At 41.8% G+C, this 22,236-nt stretch overlaps 1 protein-coding gene across 1 annotated transcript in view; it reads left to right on the top strand.

Annotated features, from left to right (window-relative positions):
* LOC139718677 (plexin-A4-like) overlaps positions 1-22,236 on the top strand; it is a 311,060-nt gene that overhangs the window by 235,058 nt on the left and 53,766 nt on the right. Inside the window, exons 5-7 of the mRNA XM_071630135.1 lie at positions 15,710-17,007; positions 17,371-17,568; positions 19,194-19,325. Coding sequence (XP_071486236.1) covers positions 15,823-17,007; positions 17,371-17,568; positions 19,194-19,325 — 1,515 coding nt within the window. The 5' untranslated portion in view covers positions 15,710-15,822. The remainder of the gene's footprint in view (positions 1-15,709; positions 17,008-17,370; positions 17,569-19,193; positions 19,326-22,236) is intronic.

Below are 22,236 nucleotides of genomic sequence, written 5' to 3' on the forward strand. Positions count from 1 at the left end.
CCCCCGACAGGTATTGAAATTAGCTCTTGCTGCTAGCCCAAGTGAAAAGTCGTCGCAAAAAGATGGCATACTGGTCTGAGTTTCTCTCAGACTCTAAGAGAGATGTCTTCACCAAGTTCAGTTTGAAGATGGTTAACAAGTACAAGGATGTGATTCGACAATGGTATGGGATTTTTTTTTTTTTTTCATAACCTCCAAAATGCATGGATTACATGAGTGGTTGCAAGTACAAATAACAATCCTTGTCAATATCCTACAATAAGTCTACTTTGAAATGAATAGAAGATGGTTCAGAATGGGGGGGGGGGGATCATCGTTTTCAACCAGAAGTGTGTAAATTGATGTGGTATAAATGATTTCTTCTCTGTCGAGTGGATTTATCAATGTACTAAGTAGCAGTGTCTCTGATGTGTCTGTAAAGCCAAGCCTACATTGCAGAATGATGTCACAGGGTAATGTAAATACAAATCTGCAGCCAAACACTATATACTGTAAGTGGACACTGGAATGTGTGTGGTGTCAGGCAAGGACAGCTAATTGTCGATATTTCAGACATTGCCAACTTGAGAACTTAAGACTGAGTTTATGTACTTTCTCATATTTCCAAAGCTAATGTCCAGCCATCTGTTATTGTTAAGTTCTCTGGACCTAAGTGGCTGCTAACCTGTTGAGGACGAGCTGATTTTGCTATAACACGCATTTCCCATAGACACCTGCCTGAGTATACTCAGGATTCATCTTCAATGAGTTAATAGTTAATTGAAGGGGCTATCACAGAGATGTACATTATAACTCCATGGTTAATTCCCCCTTAACCCGCTGAGGACAAGTCGATTTTGCTATAGCACACTTTTCCCATAGACACCTGCCCGAGTATACTCAGGACTGGTCTCCAACGGGTTAAGTGCGTAATCTCCTCCGTACGCAATAAGGGGAAAGAAACATTGGCATTTGAATGCTACACCTCACTTGCAGTGAGTCTGATAGGGGGGGGGGGGGGGGTTGGGTGCTTACCACATAAAGATACCCAAGTAAGACAAGAGATGACTCAGGTGTCAAGAACACACTGAGTTGTCCATGTTTTGTGCCATAATGAGGGAGAAGACTCAACGCCCACACTTTCCTCTTGCGAGAGGGTTATGATTGAGTCATGTGGTCATGAATTCCGATATGATTTGAAATTACCAGACAGTGCAGAAAAAAAAAGCTGTTGTAAAATGAGCCAGGGCAGTGAAGGATTCTGTGTTCTTATCACGTCTAAGGAATTATGGCCATATCCCCCCCCCCCTCCACACACACCTTTCTTTTTTTTCAATCTTCCTCCACCTATGAAACGTAATGAAAGTGTTCCCAGAGTTCCATATGAATCAATCGCAGTATACATCAGGCTTCGGTGACTCGCATGCATGGATGATTGTTATTTCTGCCGATAAGTCGCGTATGAGCCATGAGGAGTGTTTTATGCTGATTTGAAGTTTGTCTAGAGACTTCTTACGAGGTACATCACTTTTCTTAGCGGAAGAGAAGAGAGAGCCTGCCAGAGAGAGAGGGTTGCAACAATCCAATTCGCCTCCCGACTGTCAGCTTTAATTTCCGTCACCCAGCTCACTGCGATCAACCCCTGCTGTACACGCGTCTTCGTGCGCGAGCCCCCCTCGCTGGCACTGTATGACCCGAAGAGAAGTGAATAACGCTGGAAGGCATGCAGGCAGAGAAAGGAGACAGAGGCTAGATGTTCGTCACAACAGAGGGGAGGATGGTATTTTAGGAAGATGAGGAAGAGAAGAAAGGAGGAGGATGATGAGGAGAAGGAGGAGGATGATGAGGAGATGTGGAAGAGAAAGGATGGATTAGGAAGAAGAATATACCAGAAGGAAAAGATGAGGGAGATAGAAAAGATGAAGAGGAAAGTGAGGAGAAGGAGATGTAGAAGAAAAAGATGGAGTAGGAGAAGGAATATACCAGAAGGAAAGGAAGATGAGGTAGAGAGAGAAAAGATGAAGAAGAGGAGGAGTAGAAGGAGGAGATGTAGAAGAACAAGATGGAATAGGAGGAGGAATATATTAGGAGAAGAAGATGAGGGAGATAGAAAAGATGAAGAGAAGGATGGAGAGGAGGAGGAGATGTCAAAGAAAAAGACGGAGTAGGAGAAGGAATATACCAGAAGGAGAAGAAGATGATATACCAGAAGGAGAAGAAGATGATATACCAGAAGGAGAAGAAGATGATATAGAGTGAGAAAAGATGAAGAGGAGGAGGAGGGTGAGGAGGATTTGTAGAAGGAATGGATCGAGTAGGAGGAGGAATATACAAGAAGGAGAAGAAGATGATAGAGAAAAAAGATGGAAGATAAAGAGGAGGAGGAGGAGATGTTGAAAAAAAAAGACGGAGAAGGAGGAGGAATATACCAGAAGGAGAGAAAAGATGAAGAGGAGATGTAGAAGAAAAAAGATGGAGTAGGAAGAGGAATATACAAGAAGGAAAAGAAGATGAGGGAGAGAGAAAAAAAGATGAAGAGGAGATGGAGGAGGAGGAGGAAGAGGAGATGCAGAAGAAAAAGATGGAATAGGAGGAGGAATATTTATACAAAAAGGAAAAGAAGATGAGGGAGAGAGATAAAAGATGAAGAGAAGGAAGAGGAAGAGAAAAAAAAGAAGAAAGTAGAAGGAGGTATACTGTATATGCCAAATATTTCCCAAGGTTTTTATTTTTTTTTTTTGAATTTTGCGAGTCAGGTGCCATTTGCAAATCTAAAAGCATGCAAAATTATTGACTCTGATCCCGACATGAATGTGACGTGCACCCATATATTTCTCTGTTCGATACTGTACTCCATGGCCGTGAGAAAGAAACAGAGAAGAAATAAGGAAGAGATAGAGAAGATGATGGAAAAAAAAAGAGAGTAAAAGTGATCAAGAATGAGGAGATACATGTACCAACAGAAAGTGATTAGAGAATATTACTCGACAATAAAGTTTGATGTCCATTGGAAAAGTAAAAGATATATCTTAGAGTGAAAGAAATGATACCAGCTAAAATTTAAGGTCTTTGGGGCAAGTACTGTGACATGAAGTGTCATGCCACTCTAAATCTAAGGTGACTGTGCAGTGAGTAGAGAAACAGGACAGAACGGTAGACTTTTCACTTAATTAGACCTAAAATTCGACAGTTTCTGGATTTAGCACAAAACTTTGACACGTTTTCACAAAAGTGATTGATAGTGATGGCAACCCCATGTATAAATTAGTCACTCATATACACTTTGGGCAAGAAAGATAAACTTTGTGTGAGTGAACAAAATGTGTGAGAGAGGTGATGCCAATGGGGAAGGATTTTATTTACCAGAAGGAAGATGGTTTGAGCTACAATATTTATTTCTATGAAAAATAGTACAAAGTGGCACAAAAAATCCAAGTGTATGTGATATCAACTAGTCATATCAGGACCAAATACAGTGTTTGGAAAACAGGTGGATAGCTTAAACAGTAAGAAAGACGGTGGTATTGAGGAGAGAAATATATGATTAACCATCAAAATGCACTAGGAGAAAGGATAGTATTGTGTGTGTCAATCATCGAAGGTTGAGGAGTGGATTTCAAATGAAAAGAAATATATACAGAAGAAAAGGAACATAAACATATGGATATATGGGAAAGAGAGTAGGGTATTAAAGAAGAGTGTTACAGGAGCAATTGGCCTGTCTTCATCAGACCAAAGTCCAAACTAGCAGGCCATTGTGTGGTTTGGGGAAAAAAGCCCAATACCATGAAAGTGCATTTTCATTTGCTTTGAAGAGAGCCTGCTTGTGAAATTAACCCAAAGTTGACACATGCGTACTCTGCACCGTTTCTTGGCTCAGCTCAGTACCAAGTTTGAAATGTGATTTCTCCAGTATGATGTGATCAAGAAAATCTCGGGCTGATGGAGACGCAACCCAATAGCACGCTAATTCTCAAATTTGTGCGCTGTTTCATGAACTACACTGAGATTTTAGGGGAAATTGTTGCGATCAAAATAGCATGCTATTTGCATCTTCATTGCACAAATAGCTGGTTAATTTGACATCGGGCTTATTTCCTAACCACAAAATAGTATGCTATTTTGAAACTTTGGCCTGATGAGGGAGAAATTTGACCCAAGAGTGAAAATTGTTTTGACTAGAAGCAGCTGACAGGCAAGTGACATCGTTTTAAAGACACCCTTGAAAATTGTACCTCTTAGTTTGTCAAACTGTGATGATTAGGCTGTACAGTGATGTTCCCATCATTGACTGTAGAAATACTTGAGAATGCAAAAGTCTGGAAAACTCTGTTTTGAGCAACAGACATCTACATGTACATCCCCAAAGCTGTTAAGAAATGATTTTGAAATGGTTTTCTATCACTGAGCTGTGTATTGGAAAATGGAGCATAATTGTCACCGAACAATAAGAGGCTTTCGTGCTGTCAAAGCACCTAAAAATCACTTTCAAGAGTACTTTTTGGTTTTCATGGGTAGGTTGATAAACACACACTTTTTTGCTTCAGATCTGTGTTGAGTTATATAATGTGACATGATAGAGTGAGTCAATATCTACATAAGTATTTATAGATTGGGGAAAAATAGTGAAAAAAGGGACCTTTAGTCAAAAATTTTTGTACCATGAATATGTTGTAGTTACATATAACACTTCAAAGCTGAGGTTGTATCAGCTAGCCATAAACCAACATGTTACATATGTGACACCATTACTCTCCGGCTCCTTGGAATTCAAGGAAAGATGGAAGTTTGTGGAGGAATGGCCGACTGCCATTTTTTTTTTTATCAACCGTGAGACTTTCAGAGTTCCCATACCTCTGGATTATCAGTGCCCAGGCAAGAAATAATGAGTTTGGGAATCACGGAAACGAAGGGACGGAAACTTTGGAATAATGTCAGCGGTAGGAAAATGTTCTCTTCATGTTAACTCTGTCAGAGCTGCAACCTCAGAGCATCATCGCCGTAGTAAGCAGCATAGTGGCCCACGGTATTTTTCGGGAGTTTTAACGCGGAGCCGAAGAACACATGGTATTCAGCTTGAGGCAGAGGTTGGAAATGCCGACGGTGACTCCTGGGTCGCCCTCATTCACAGCCAAGCGCTTTCTCAGACTCGCCAGCTAAACTGTACCCGCTCTCTCGTCTCTGTTTTTATATAGAGAGGGATAGGGAGAGAGAGAGAGGGAGAAATTCTCATCTGAGGTAGACGTGGGACAGATACACATAAACACACACAAACAACATGTGCACACTCAGACACACACACACACATACACACACTCACACATAGAAACATACACTCACACTTACACATACACACACCTATGGACATTGATACACACTCTCGCCTCCCGTGCACACACTCGGGTAGACAGTGGGTGCACGCACCAGTGCCTCAGCACTCACAGTGGAGCGATCAACCCAGACTCCAAATTCTGGAGGGGGGGAGAGATCACTTCGCAGCCCTCATTCGCCGCACAGCCGCGGTGTCAGCCAGTTCCCTTGCGTGTTGTCGTCTCATTCGTCCCTACCCCCTCTCTGTATGCCTCTCTCCCTTTCTCTCTCTGTTTCTCCCTTCTCCTATTCTCTGTTGGCCACAGCACCATCCAGCCATACGCTCCGTGTGCGCATCCGTGGCGGTGCGTAGGTATCGAAAACGAGAACCCCCCACCACCGCCCGCATTCTCACAAGTCAGTCAGTGTTTGTGAACTCCTTAACGGCTGAAGGTCTTGCGCGGGGGTGCTGCACACACGACGGGCAAAAAGGCATGCCGGGGACGAGATAACTACTGAGCCAGCCAGGCTGGACGTGGAGACCCGCGCACCTTGTCGCTCGCCCTCCCGAAGTATATACACAGGTTGTAACCAGCTGCTGTAGAGACAGTATCTGTTTGGACCAGCTGCTTGTGCAGGCAGCAGCCAGACACACTGGGGGGAGAGCCATTTGTGTTTGGGTCGACCGGACTGTGCTGGGGTGGACAACCGGACTCGTGCTCAATATACTACTGTCTGTCTGGGAATTATAACTTCTGTTGTCCCCGCTCCACTTGTGCGTCCCTGAGATGTCAAGATTTATTTGTGGATCAACATCACCACGCATGTGGTAGCCCAGAGTTGGATATATATATTTTTTTTTCTTTCTTGTGTGTGTACCTCCTTCATGTGTGTGTACGACGGCATGTTCATATGGCTTGCTGCCTAATTGGAATTTAGGATTGCTCGAAGCTGAAACCCTGGTAAGCACACCCTTGAACTAGAACTAGTGCAGTTGTACTTCACAGTGACTGCTTTGGGGGGTTTTATGTCCCTTTTCAAATACTCTCTGTGTGTATTTTCAAATCTCTTGCCCTGTCATGGGTGTACACCATTTGGGCTCTCTCTACAACTCATTTCAGACTTCTTTTTGTTTTATTTTATTTTTTCTTATGTGATATATCTTGTCGTTCTGGATTCTTGTGTCAAGTTTAGTTTGTACTGTTTTTTCATATTGCATATCAAACTGTTAGGCATGTTTATTGATGTTGCATGTTCAAACTGTTTTTGTAACCTTTTTTCCGTTTTTGTAATAATGGGTCATGGTGGGGTGTTTTTTTTTTTGTCAATGTACATGTAGAAGTAGAAATGCTGTTCTTTCCCTTTAATTTGTTTTCTTTTGTTTTCTAGGGTTTTCTAGGGTTTTTTTTTTCTTGGTAAGGTTTTTGACCGTTGCAAATGACTGAGGCAAAGTGCAAATAGGTTTCCAAAACATATGAATGAATAAATCCCCAATGGCATGCGTGTTATCTCTATAATAGGAGAATGATACATACACTGTACATAGCATGACATGTCCAATGTGAATGCTGGATACCAACCAGGGAAGCATGGGGTCTTTGACATTATTTCATATTAAACAAAATGTCATTTTGTGTGAATTTTTGACAAAGATTGTTTTGTTTCTGGGTTTGGCTCAAGGTATAAATCACTCACTTGTGCTTTTTTTTTGTGTAGAATGTTGTTATTTAACTGGATACAGATTCTGCAATATGATGATAGTACAAGTGGAATAATCAAGTAACCTGCCTTTTGTTTTATCTACATGACTGTTGGCTATGATCTGTATCATAGTTGAGTGTGATTTGTTGTCAAAAAAAAGAAAGAAAGCCATATCAAAAGCATTTTTTTTTTAACTCAAGAGATGTTTTCCTTCCCTCCAAAACCCACCAGTCATAATTGTACAAATGTACAAATAGTATTAATTGATCAATAATATTTATTTATGTACGTTGTACCATGTGTATAAATTTCATGCTTCCTGGAATGTCTTATTTTCATAGAATGTCAAGAGTCACATCACCTGCTGCCTGTGGGGTGATCAGTAAATAATGTAACTATTGTCAGTGTACTAGATGGAATACTAATGATCTCATGAGATTCGCGTAGATTTGATTTATTCTACTTCAGTTTGATATGTTTTGAGAAAGCACAGGAACAATTGTGGTCAATAAATTCACCTATTCAGTTTGAGTCCATTTCATACACAATCTGGTGATTAAAAAAAAAAATGCCTAGGACCCTATGTAATGAGGATTGAACATTAGTCAATACATCTTCTTTTCCTTTGCTGAGCTCAAGGCCGCCATGCAAACAAATGCATGCCTACACATACATGTATTCCCTGCATTTAGTGAGCAAATGTTTGTACGATGTAATCGGGCATTGTAATTGCAGTAATTGTAATCCAATCAAGCGCTGTCGACATCATGTGCTTGACAAAACCCCTGCCAACGCTAAGCCTGGTCCTTTCGTCAGAGGGTGGGCGTGTGTTTGCATCAGTTCTTGGAAGGTGATAGTGCAACTGTGTCTGCATCATCTGTGTACAGAGTCTTTTTTCCGCCAGTGGGTTCTTGAAATTTTGTGTACAGCGCGTGTAAATATCAATGAGAAAATGCTGGCTGTCGAAACAAATAGTGCACATATTAGTTGTTTGTTTGTTTTTTCCCTAGACTCTTTTCACAGTGAGGTTTCTGTGTGTGTGGGTGGGGAACCCACTTGGATGGAATTCTTGAAAGGCACCGAGCCGTGAATATATTTGCTGCCACCATTTAAGCAGCTTTTAAGCAGCCTTTAAGCGGCTCGAGTTAGTCCAATGACTACTGAATCACTGTGCATATGATCGCCCAAAATGTATTTAAAGGTGGAGATCTAAAGTAGGCACTGTCAGTAAATCCAATTGTTCTGTTATTCTTGGAATGTAGCAGTTTAAAGGGGAAACTGCTCTTGTCTGTTCATCATAGCATTTTCTCAGAACTGTGTAATTTTCATCTGTAGGTCAATTGATTGTCCATATCAAATTTGGCAGCTTAGTTAAAAACCAACCAGTCCTGTGATTTTGTGTCTGTCAAAAATACAGTGTTGTCAGACTCCAATTTGGTCTTTAAATTGTTAGTGTTGTGGTTGAATGACTTATTTGTCACTTTTTTTCCCTGCTTATCACGATATGTACCTGTGAATTCAAGAGAAACATCAGAAAGTATAAAACAAATCAGCAAGATGTATGATTATGTTGGCATTAGCATTATTTATAAAACATTGCCATAAGCCTTAATGGACATTCAACTGAAGGTGCACTAATCATATCATGCACTACCTAGAAAAAACTCAGATTATAAACAAAATATAGAAGAACCTTGTCGTCTTACAATTATAGACCTAAACCTTAATAGACGATTGCAATCCATTAAAAAAAATAAAGAAAATTTAATACATATTTTCACTTTTTTTTAGCATAATGAAAGAGCACCATGCACTTACCTCTTTCACAAAGCAGGGGAATAATATCAACCTTGACATTTGTCAGTAACATGGCCAGGGATTGTGTACTTTTCATATGAAATGGTATTTTATGGAATTTTCTTTATATTTTCTTATATTATTATTGTCATTATTAAATCATAGTGCATATGTGATGTCCATGGTCTGTAGTAGTATCCTGATCTACAAATAGCTGTCTCCTCTCCAAAATTTCAACAATTCATAAACTTTTGGGTGGATTGTCTTATTTTCTTCAAACTTTCACTGATGTGATCTACTAATAATGCTGCATTCACTCAATCCATATGAATATCAAGGTGCTGAACTTGTCCTTTAAGAAATGATAAGGATTGTAGCATTATTGCAGTCTTGTGCTATTATGGAGTGAAGTTCACTAATGACAAATACACAAAGTGCAAAAAGATACATCTTTACAAATGCTAGCATTTATTCCACTCCTCTTGCCACCATTCTGTGTTCTACACAGCAGCTCTCTCTTCTACCTGGGTGAATGAGTCTTCCAATCAAAGATTATTCTCCCGGTGAATGGAACACCATTGCCCTGAGTGGTACCTCCCCTTCCCCAAGGGTACTGGATGTAATTATATCTGGTATATTAGCATTGCGTTGAAGAGAGGAAAAAGGGGGACAAATATTGCAACAAAGACAAGGGAAGACATGGTGTCGGTCCAGAGAAAGTCGGCCCTTTCAATACGTCTTGATTGGACCAATTCCTCTTTACCCCCTCCCCCCCCCCCCCCTCCCCCTCCAGTGAACACCCCGTAGGGCTACAAGGCGTAGCTCCCTTTAAACCCCCGGCACGCGGGGCATTACCAAATGAAGATAATTGCCCGGGCATACAGCTTGCCCGCTGCTCGTGCCGAATATCACTAGCTACTTTTTTGCAGTCTCTTCTCCTCCTTCTTCCGAGATTTCCCTTTCTTCTCCATCCCCTCTTCCTCGCAAGTTACGGGTGTCTTGCGATCCCAATAACGTCGTCCCTCACATGCACAAAAAGGCTGTGATTCAGAGAGGGGCTCTCACACAATACAAATCGTAATTTTCCAATAGACACGCTTGACTTGCCGTTATTACTTAAATGGCCGTGCATTAGGTCGGCCATTGAGATCACCTAGGGCACGGCTCGTGCCTCCCCTAATTCCTTTTTGTCCATTTGCGCACGCTAAAAGCTGCCACCCTCTCTCTCTCCCCCATTATGCATGTATGTATTCCATTTTGGGGGCTCTACTCTGCGAGGATGGGGCAGGGTCTTGCCACAATGTTGGCCAGCCACGTACATACACATGTGCAAATCTTTTGGCTGTGAAAAGCCGCACATATCGCGGGTGGAGCAGCCGTATTCCTGGTAATCCCGCCCCTTCAGGTGAATGCTGAAGAGATCCTTCATCTACAGTAGTGAGGTCTTTGATTCCTCTCTTAAGTACCTGGGCTTACAGAGAGTCAAAAGATGGATAGGGGGAGGGGGGGGGGGGATAAGCCCACGAGACAGGTGCTCAATAAAAAGAATGCACAGGTGAACGAAACTCCAGAAATCACTTTTGCATGCGCTGCTTTGTGTGAGAGAGAGAGAGGAGGAGTGAGAGGGTGTCAGTGTCGCTAAGCCGATATCATCGTTTGCTCAACAAACAGTTTGCTGAGGCTGGGGATGACTTGATTCTAATCCTCTTACGTTCTTAACTCAGGGAGCTTCTTGTTTTGTGCCTTAATCAAGGCATGTCATGACTTGACAGTAACTCCTTGTGTTGAAAGCATGATTGTAAGGGTAGCCTGAGTGAAGGACCCTCTACAAGCACACTACCATAATGGCTCCGAGCAGGCAAAAGCTGTTTTGATGTGTGATTCCCTAAGAATATTAGCATTTGCTGGCCAAGTGTAGTGCGCAATACAAAATATAATTTGACTTATAAGGAATGAGTCTCCATAATGAAACAAGAGTAAAAGCAAATTTAGACACACATTTGCCCACCACGTTGTTATTGCCATTTACTTACTTATGCATACTGTTTACACCATTTATTTCGTAAGAGTATATTCTGTCAAATTTTGTGAATCCGGTGCTATTTGCAAATTTGACGGCACATGAAATTATTAACTCTGATTCCAGCATTATTGCATTGTGCATTTACATACATCTCTAAATTTATCATTTTACTTCACAACTGCTGTTTAGACCACTTGCAAAAATGTTGGAAATCCTGATTCACAAAATAGTTACACTAGCTAAATAGATGTAAGCAGTGTAATATACATGTACCTCAAAAAGCAATTGACACACATACTTGCACACTATTCATGCATCATAGAGATAGATTTTACTGGACTGGTAGGGATAGATTTTACTTTATATCTTTTATTTGCTCAGATTGGTTAATACATTGCTTGGGTCATTTATTTTTTTTTCTGTAGTACATATTGTCAAATATAGTTAAGGCCAGGTAAAATAAAAGAAGAGTAGTTTCTCATTCCTGCGCCTTGCCCGAGCAGAGCACGCACTTGGGTGCTGTATGCAAGCCTCAAGTACGCGCAGCTCCCACGTTCATTGACCCTATCTGCCAAAAGATACAAAATCCTTTAAAAATTCATTAAAATTCCTGGATAACTACCAAAATTTAATCCTCTATTCCTTGTGTCATTTTCAACATTTCCTGCAAGTTTCATTCAAATCTGTACACAACCTCTTGAGTCATTTTGCACGCAAATAAACAAACAAACAACACCGGCAAAAACATGGGCCTAACCTCCTTGGTAGAGGTAATAGATTATGCTCTTGTTCAAAAGAGCATCAATGTGTCTAAATGCACTTCAGACTTTATTCTTCTTGTCTGGTGATTTGTTTAGGGTGTGTGGTATTTATTTTTGATTGCACAGAGGCTAAATTGCAATTATTATTTTTTTTTTGTCTGCTACCTTCCAAGAACCTCCCCCCCAAAAAAAAAACTGTTGTGAATGCATGAAATTTGGTGATAAGTTTTGATGCAAGAGAGGGTGCAGTTGTGTCATTGTGATTTTTTTTTTTTACATAGCTTGATGCACAGCTTCAAGAATGGGACAAATAGCTCAAGGAGAAAGGAGATCGAAATGAGATGAACAATGGTTTCTAAATTTGTGGTTAAGATTTTTTTTTTGGGGGGGGGGGAGAAGAGCAGGTTTGTTACACTAAGTAGCGAATTTTCCTTTGTGTGGTCTGAACCAAATGAAACTGGGAAAGAATAGTTGAATCAACCAACCATTACTTTTCAATAAAGGCCAGAGTGGGCAAAAGCCCCGGTATTAGTAAACAGCTGGTTTGAGCAGGGACCTATTTGTCATCAAATTTTGCCACAGAAGGGACTTACCTATTGTTCACAACCTTATCAAAGGCGATTGTTTCTCTGTTTCAAACATGCTTCATGGTCTGTACCATCGGAATTCCGGGTAACTCAAAAGCAACTGTGTGTTTTGTATATGAGCTTTCTTGTTTCTTGTTGTTTATACAAAGATTAAAAGAAAACAGAGAGAAAATGGCACTGTGATATGAAAATGCAGTACCAGTGTAAAAGGAACGAGTGTACAGAACTTTGGGTGGTATGTATGCCATCGTCATCAGCACGATTTACATGTAGTGAGAACTCCTACACTGTGAGTTTCATGTTTTCATAGCATTTACTGCATGTTCAAAGCATAGTTTACAGTCCTCCAGCAGTGAGGCTGTTTGAGGGGATAACACAACTAATATTTACAAGAAAGACACACACACACACACACACACACACACACACACAAATCGCTTGGAAGGCCTGACTATTCCCATGGAGAATTTTTAAAATAATTTTTCTAATTTGATTCCTCCCATCCTTCAATTTGAAAGGAGGAATGTCAGTTTTGCCAGATGTACATTGTACATGTAATGTATCGATAGTGACAGAGACTCCAACTCTCCCGTTTTCGACGGGAGATCTCCCGCCAAAAGCCCATTTTTGCAAAATCTCCCGTTCTCCCGCTTGAGATTTAATTTCTCCCGCCCTGGCTCTGTGTCTCCCGCTTGAAATGATTTCTTACTTAATATCATTGTATGTTGAAAAAATAAGCCTTAGATAGCACAAGAGAGCATCTAGAACCCTAGAGCAAGGAACTTCGCACATATCAACTTGGAGTCTCCCGTTTGCTAGGGGTTTCAGGCGGGAGAATCTCCTGATCAGAAGGTGCTTCGGTTTGGAGTCTCTGTAATGATGTTAGTGGTGACAATGATGATTGTCAGTGTCATCAGTAGTAGAAGTAGAAGTAGTAGAGATATTTGTTGTAGTAGTAGTAGTAGTAGTAGTAGCAGGGTTATGAATCTGTGAATCTAAATGCATTTTGAAGTGATGACATCTCACAAGTTGTTGGCAAAATGATTGGCTGGTAGTATTTCAGAGTGGTGTTGTAGCTGACACACAGCAGTAGAACAATAATCATCAGACATGTCACCCTGTAGCATGGAGAATTATTGTCCAAGATGTCCACATATGGAATGGTTTGAATGTTGTTGGGCAAAGATGTACCTTAGGTCTCAAAGAAGATCCAATTTTAATTTGTAACATTTATATGTATGTGCAAAATCATTTTCCCCTTTTTTGGGTAGATATCTTGAGATGTACCTGAGCCCTTTCTGTTCTGGGAACGTTTGACAGAGTGTACAATAGGCGTGTCTTCATCAGCCCGAAGTTTCAAAATAGCGCACTATCTTGCGGTTACCAAACTAGTCCGATGTCAAAATAGCGCGCTATCTGTGTAGTGAAGACGCAGATAGCGCGCTATTTGATCGGGAAAATTTCCCCCAAAATCTTGGTCTAGTTCGTCAACTAGAGCGCTAATTCGTGAAATAGCGCGCTATCTTGGGTGCGTCTCCATCAGCCCGAAATTTTCTCGATCCCTCCACGCTTCTGGTTAGCCAGCTGGCAATGGAAAGGGCATGTACAAGCAGCTAGTGATTGTGTATAGTACGTTGCACGCACGGTGTATTCAAGGATCACATGTGTGTACTATAGGCCTACTGTTGTTGTCATCTTTAAAACCAGGGAGGTGATTTCTCTCACCTCCCTATTAAAACTCAGTGCCGTGCATGCTAGCTGTTCTTTTGCAAACTTCTTCTTCTGGTCCACTCTACCTTAGCTGAAGATTCTTGCAGATTGTGTGCATTTTGGATTTGTTTAAACATTGCAATTCGTTAATTTCATATAAGATGCCTCACTGGACAGAAGAAAGAGTAGCGTTATTAATATCCCTTTGGAGAGAATTTGCTGTACTGCTCACCTCCCTGGTTGTAGAATCGTACATACGGTGATATAGGAGATTTTGAGCGGGGAAATCCACTTTCGAACCGCGAGCCACGCAGAGTAATATTGCAAAGTGCGCATGCGTCAATTTTCGGACTAATTTCCCGAAGCAGGCTGTTCGAGCTGATGAAGACGCACATTCGCTGTATCGGGCTATTTTCTAAGACCGCAAAATGTCCCGCTAGTTTGAACTTCGGGCTGATGAAGACACGCCTAATGCTGTATGCACTTCTCTGCCAAACAGCACTCGGAGTGCGCAAAAAGGGTGTAACACATCATTTTATTCATGCTTGAAAGGCTTATAGCAAAGGAGAGCACTGTATTGATATATGTGTGAATCCCAGCATGAATTTGGCATGAAATGCTTGTCACATGATGAATGGTAGCAGGTAGAATTATGTTACATGTTATTACCTATACGTGCAGACTGTCTTGCCGAAAGGACAGTGGACTACAGAGTTTATATTTCCTCCCCAGTTTGAGATCTGGACTGCAGTTAGTTGTCCCCGCCGAACGAGTTCGAGCAGGGGACTATGAAACGGGCTCCGTACGTGTGTGTGTCCGTGTGTCCGTCCGTCCGTCCGTGTGTCCGTGTGTGCGTCCGTGTGTGCGTCCGTGTGTGATCAAAATCTTCAATTTGCTACTTCTGTCATTTATGAGCCAATTTTGATTCTGTTTGCTTTATATGATAGCACTACATGGGAGCTTTGAAACTTCTACACAGAATTTCAGTTGTGACCTTTGACCTTGACCTTTGACCTATATTGTACATTTTGCTACAAAATGCTACTCCTTCGCCATTTCTAACCCGATTTCGATTCCGTTTGCTTTATGTGATGGCACTAGGTGAGGGCTTCAAAACTTCTACACAGAATTTTGACCTTTGACTTCTTTGACCTTTGACCTTGATTTTTGACCTGTATTGTACATTTGGCTACAAAATGCTACTCCTTCGCCATTTCTAACCCGATTTCAATTCCGTTTGCTTTATGTGATGGCACTAGGTGAGGGCTTCAAAACTTTTACACAGAATTTTGACCTTTGACTTCTTTGACCTTTGACCTTGATTTTTTGACCTATATTGTACATTTTGCTACAAAATGCTACTCCTTCGCCATTTCTAACCCGATTTCGATTCCGTTTGCTTTATGTGATGGCACTAGGTGAGGGCTTCAACACTTCTACACAGAATTTTGACCTTTGACTTCTTTGACCTTTGACCTTGATTTTTTTACCTGTATTGTACATTTTGTTACAAAATGCTACTTCCGGCGGGGACATATATTACGCACGGCGTAATTTCTACTTTTCCTTGTTTTTATTGGACCAAGAGAGAGAGAGAGAGGTATGAACTTCGACCTTTGTGGGGCTATTACCAGAGGTCAAGCTGTGATAATGTAATTTTGCCTCTCTTGACAATGAGAATCCACTCTCACTTATCAGCAGTTGCAGGCGTGCATGCAGATACAGAAAAAATAAGTAAGCTGAATCTAATATATGTTGCACTGTTTCTGCACTACAGTTTCAGTCTCTACAAGACAGAAAAAAAGTAAACGCATATCTCTGTCATTTGTATCTTATCATAGGTGATGGAGCAGAATCCTTGAGGTCTTGGACGCCTTTGCTAGAGAGACGGGTGGTTTGGAGAAGAGGAGATTTATATTTGCGATCCTCCCAAGTCGCTCCGCTTCACAACACAATGGCTCTGTTGGGGAGGATTTGCCGAGCCGTACAGGAGGCCTGCGTGTCTCCGTGGCTCCTGGTGTGCCTACACGTGGTCTTATTGCTGGCATCCTCTGCCTCAAGCTATGTGCACTTTGTGGAGGAAAATCTCCCTGGTGACAGCTCCATCACGCTGCAGAAAATGACTCTGGACCCACGGACAAACACAATCTATGTGGGATCTGTCAACCGACTCTACAAACTCAACAGCGATCTCGTTGAGGAGGTGCACTTAGACACCGGTCCTGTGCTGGACCACCCGATGTGTTTCCCTCCTCCAGGCGATTGCCTGGATCCTTCGTACGAGAAGGTGCCCATGAACAACATCATCAAGATTCTGCTCGTGGATGGGGATCGTCTGATCACGTGCGGCAGCATCTTTCAGGGCATCTGCCAGGTTCGCAGCCTGGACAACTTCTCACTGATAGCCAACAATACGTCAGAGGAGATAGTGGCCAACACTGTGATCGGCACGTCCGTAGGCTTCATCTCCGATGGGCCGGACAACGGAGAGAACGTACTGTACACAGCCACCTCGAATGCGGCGTGGCTCGACAATAACGTCCCCACGGTGTCGGTGAGGACTCTCCATAAGACCAGCTCGATGGAGCTGTTTGGTGTGTTGAAGGTGGGCTTCAGGGCCGTCAGCCAAATCATCATTCCAGACGGGACGGTGTCCGGGTCGCCCAGTGGCTTTAACATCACGTACATGTACGGGTTTTCCAGCGGGAATTTCATCTATTTCCTTGCGGTGCAGCCCAGAGATCACAGAGACCTCCCTCGTCAAGTGCAATACTATACCAAGATAGTGCGGATATGTAAGGCGGACATCAACCTGCACTCATACATAGAGCTGCCCCTCGAGTGTAGGGTCGGTTCGACCCTCTACAACGTGGTGCAGTCCGGTTTCATCGCCAAGGCAGGCAAGGCGGCGGGCGCAACGTGGCAGAACGAAGACGCGCTCTTCGTCACCTTCTCCCAGTCGGAGGAGCACTCGCGTGACCCACAGCGCAAGTCGGCCGTTTGCATGTACCTGATTTCGGATCTCAATCAGGCATTCTTTGACCGGAGACGTGAGTGTGTCGCGGGGCTTTCGGACGATACCGAGATGGAGTGGTACAAGAGTTTGCCGTGTTCACCCAAAGGCTCAAATCCAACGCTGGTAGGTTTGCAATGCATTTTTCTAGAAAAAAATTTTTTACTTTTTTTATCATATTCTGGCATTTTGATTGTAGTATCATCCAAAGAGGGACTTCAATGCAAAGTTAACCTGAAATAGATTTTACTTAAGTTTAGATGAGAGAGTGGAAATTGTTATTTTTTTCCTGAATTTATGTAACAATATATCAATGATTACACTGTTGCCTCGTTGGGAGAAAGATGAAATCTGATAGTAGAACTCTAATAATGATATAGTGACTAAGTGATATTCACTTTGGGATCTGAGATTATGTGTTTGTTATACTTGATGGCCATCGAAAGTTCTTTGTGATGGAGAGATGTTTTCCATGGTGTCTTTCAACAGGTGCAGCAAATGGACTTGAATGGGCAAAACTACTGCCACACAATCGACTTCATCGGTCCAATGGGGGGAACCAATAGCCCCATCGAAGCTCAGGCGATCTACACCGACGACTCCGCCCTCTTCACCACCATCGCGGTCTCGCACAAGCCCCGCGATTCGGCGGTCTTCATTGGCGACGACAGGGGTCACCTACGAAAGGTAACGTCTGCAATCCAATGTCCGCATCCTGTTCTGTTGTAGATTTTCATGTGATGATGAACAATTTACGGTATGCGAGTGTGGAGCCCAAAATGAAAAAAAAAAAGTGTTGACCGGCAGTGATCTCACAAACCTTAACGAGACCCAGTCGCTGGAATGGTTGCAGGCGCAAGATTCATGCCTGTAAGCCCATGGCTTGCCTGTAATTGGATATGTGCTTCTCAGCACATCAGCATAATATAATCCCAAATGTTTATCGATGGCCCCCAGCCATTCTTATCCCAGATTCCAGCCTGCCGCCAAAACGAGCCAGGGGAATTGGTCATTAAACTGTGGCAGGTGCAATATTTTGAGGGGTCTTCTGCGGCCATGATGATGACCCGTTTCTTCATCACTTAAGTTTATTTCAAACATCCCATCTCATCCTCGGGCCTTCGATTCAGCTCTGTGTGTAACCGAAAGAAAATTTCTTGTCACATGATATCTTAGCCCAGACTGAGCGTGGAAAATGTAATCAATGAATTCAATTCTAGTCATTGTGAAAGTGATGTGCACCTTTTTTTTCCTGATAAATAAAGATAAAAACAGCTGTACTATACACCATCCCCCCTCCTTCTCCCCCCCTCCCCCCCCCCAAAAAAAAAGAATAACATAAGCAACCAAACAGACAGCATATCACTAATTTAAAATCCCAATCATTTGTGAATGAAAACAATAACTTGATGGTTGTGTGTTAGCTAGCCATCCGTGTCCAAAGTTTGAATCACGCTGGTAGTATTTTGTTTGAAAACATATCAATGTTTCATAGATACATTATTTCTGTCTGCACTTACATACTCCCTTGCACTAATGGCTTGGGTTGAATGTTTTTATGGTGTTATCTTCTTGAAGATGGAGGTGACAAGGATGACGACGATAATGACGATGCTGATGATCGATCTTGATGATTGCAATAACTGCCGTGATTATAGCAACCACTTTTAGCAAGGCTTATTTCCATTATTTGCAAAGTATTATCAAGTGCATCATGTCTTTAAAAATATATACTTTTGTGATATTATTTTTAACAAAAACTTTCTGTTTTTCCTACATTCTACATTCCAATCCTCTTCTTTCATTATTTCCACCACCACAAACACCACCACTACCACTACCACCACCACTACCACTACCACCACCACTACAAATACCACCACCACTACAAATACCACTACCACCATCATTACCACCACCACTACCACTACCATGACCACGACCACCACTACCACAACCACTTCCACCACTACCACAACCACCACCACCACTACCACCACCATCACCACTACCACAACCACCACCTCCACTACCACCACCTACACTACCACTACCACCACCACCACTACCACCACCACTAATACTACCATTACCACCACTACCACCACCATTACCACCACTACTACCACCATTACCATCACCACCACTACCACCACTACCAACCACCACCACTGCTACCACTACCACCACCACTACTACTGTCACCACTACCACCATTACCATTACCATCACACTGCCACCACCACCACTACCACTATTGCCACCACCACCATCACTACCACTACCACTACCACCACTACCACTACCAACAGCTCATGATTACATCGCGCAGTGAGGCCAGACTAAGCAAGGATATTGTGATCGTGGAGGGGAGTTCAGTGGTGCAAAACGGACTCATGTTAAACCTGGATGAGGAATATATCTATGTCATGACGCAGCGTCGGGTAAGTCGACCAATCTGTTGTTACCCTTTCCTTATGACTCTTATGTTTAAAAGTGCTCTTGACAGAGAGATATGGTGATGAGTCTGACATGAATAGCATGGGGTTCTTACCACGTCTGTTGCGTGATGTCCAAAGTGTGATTGGCGCGACTGCGGTTAAAGAAGTCAGTGGCGGGGTGATTTTGCGAGGTTGTCGCATTCTGTGATATTGCCACTTTCCCCAAATGAGAGTGTTGAAGTGTATGTTGCGTGCCTTAAAGTTCTGGTATTCTTCCTTTTTTATATTCTTGACTTTTCTTATAAATTTTTGTGCAACTGTAATCAAGCCATTGCCTATGGGAACCTGATCTCTTCCAAATGAAGTCTGGAGAGATATTAATTAGTGCTTGACATGGAATGTGTTATGATGATTAACAGTCATTTGAGTGGAATTCCTTAAAGTCATTATACAGAGAATTATATAGGGGGAGATATTATTGAGGTGCAATGGAAATTCCTGTGTGATTTTTTTTTTTCAATTGCAATAAACCATTCAAGCTATGAAGGTCAAATTTGGTGTGTATGATATGGTCTTTAAGTGTAGTTATGCAAAATGTCCCTTGTATTTGTATCAGACAATGTGTTGGCCATGGTAACCACACTTTTTACCCAAACCATGTGGAACCAACTGTTGCCATAGCACTCGACCAACTGTGGTCACATTTTGTTTGTATGATTGCCCTCATGACATCACATACTATCAAGCAACACTAGGGGCGAAAGTATTAATCACCTTCAGTGATAATTCTAGTTTTTGTGGGGGGGGGGGGAAATATTTTGTTGGTACCTTCCAGTTATAGAGTTTGAGGAAAATTTGATCCTACTGCTTCAGTCTTCAGACTTTGTACTAATGACCTTCTGCAATGAAAGCATTCTTGGATGCAGAGAGAAGGAAGAAAGCTGTATTAAATAAAAAGAAGAAAACAAAAACATCCAGAGTGTTTGTAGAGGAGGTTCTAGTCCAACTTGAAGAGTTTTTTTTTAGTCAAAGTGAAGGTTTAGTTCAAGCGAAAAGATGGATGATAAAATGCTGTGTGATGAAAAGCTTTTCTTCCTAATCATCATATCTCATCTTACCCATTCATGTTATTATATAAATAGCCTTGTTGTCTGGAGTAAATGATATGCTCTTAGAACGTTTAGCCGCTACAAATCTGTGAGAGCTCAAAATCTAAGCTTTTTATCAAATGAGGAGCCTGTGTGAAATGTTCTGCATCCATTGTCAGAGTCATGCTGATGACTGGGGGGAAAATGATTTTAGCAACTACGGTATCTGGTTGAATGTGGTGATGTTGCTACAACTGCATTAGCGTACTTCACGGTAATAGAATGAGCACAGAGATGTATTTCCCAGCGAATGTCCCAAGTGTCGCGCTGAAATTCAAACAATTGAAAGCCAAGAATAACTGGGCAGATGTTGCCTACGTGCAATTCTATCTGATTGAATTGAATTGATTTTTATTGTGAGTCATTTACTTCAGTTCTTAAAACCTCCTTGTTTTATCATGGGCTAATACGGTTGTGAAGCAAAAGCGCCAAAATGAAGCCTGGAAAAATGAGGATTGATACTGTCTCTGCAAGCTGTCATTTGAAATACAAGGGAAATATATTTTTGACAATATGCAGCATTTTCGATAGAGCAAAGCAGCATTGGCTAGGCGTGCCATCCTTGCTGTGCATGCCTTGGCAAGCATGCAGGGCAGATACATTGTTGAACATTCAAAGATCGTTACCTGCAAAATATGATGGATGTACTCAGCGGCCTCTTGCAGCTCCCAGTCATGTGACGGACTTCCTCAATGAATTCGGAGCGGCATTTTCCGCCCCGCCATGAATGGATCACCTGGTTTCACGGAGCCAATTCCGGTTCATCCACTCGCAGGCGGGAGGCTCGTAGTAATAATAAAAAAAACAAGAACTTGTCTCCTGTCTCTGCATGGGGATCTATTCACGTTTACAGGGGGAAGAGTCATTTACATTTCAAATCTGGGACGATCCTCGAAGAGATCTACCTGTTGACGTCAGAAAGGAGACGTTTGTTCATCTGCTTCCCCCATTTTACGGGTTCAACTGCTTTTTAGGATATGTAGAGGGGTACGACAATGTAGAAAGCAGAGCTCTGCAAAGAGAGTAGCCAGGGTTTGTGCTGCTTGTAATTTCTCAATTTCAAGTGGTTAGGTATACAGTTATGAGCATTTACCAGGACATCATTTCATTCTGTAGCCATTGTGGTGTTTTTCTAGTTTTGGGATCATGTGTACCCTTTTACTGTACAACCACACACAAGTTAATATTGTAAAAGTGGATATTTTTGCGCAACTAATTTTTCGCGCTTTGCTGGGTAAGAAGAGTTTTGCATGTTTTTAATTCCGCGGAATCCAGACATCAACTACTGGAATACAGTATATGGCAAGCAAAAATATTCGCATGCTTTTATTTTCGCGCTGATTTCGGATTGCGCGAAATGCGCGAAAATTTCAACATCGCGAAAATTTCCACTTTTACAGTAGTGGCGCTGTAAACGTGTAGGCCCCAAAGAATGAACATCCTTGCATGATGCTAAGACACAATTTGGAATACTTCATCAAGCATCTCTTATATTCCATCAAATACTTTCAAAATTATCCTACCAAACTGCCTGTATTGTATCCATTTTCTTAATAAGTGCAGAATATGTAATTTAGCTGTCACTTCATGCACCATGAGTAAAACTGCAAAGTCTACCAGAATGTCATTATGATATTCTGACTTTATGGAATGTTATTTTTCAGTTTCATATATTTATTTGGTTGTTGTTACCTTTACAAATTAAGTCCTGTGCATACCTTGAAATGCACTTTAAGAGAATATTAAATGAAGCGAAATTAAATTTT

This window comes from Diadema antillarum, unplaced genomic scaffold (genome assembly GCF_040938485.1).
Source record: "Diadema antillarum isolate AM-2024a unplaced genomic scaffold, OU_Dant_1.0 scf00000098, whole genome shotgun sequence".
Lineage (NCBI taxonomy): Eukaryota > Metazoa > Echinodermata > Echinoidea > Diadematoida > Diadematidae > Diadema > Diadema antillarum.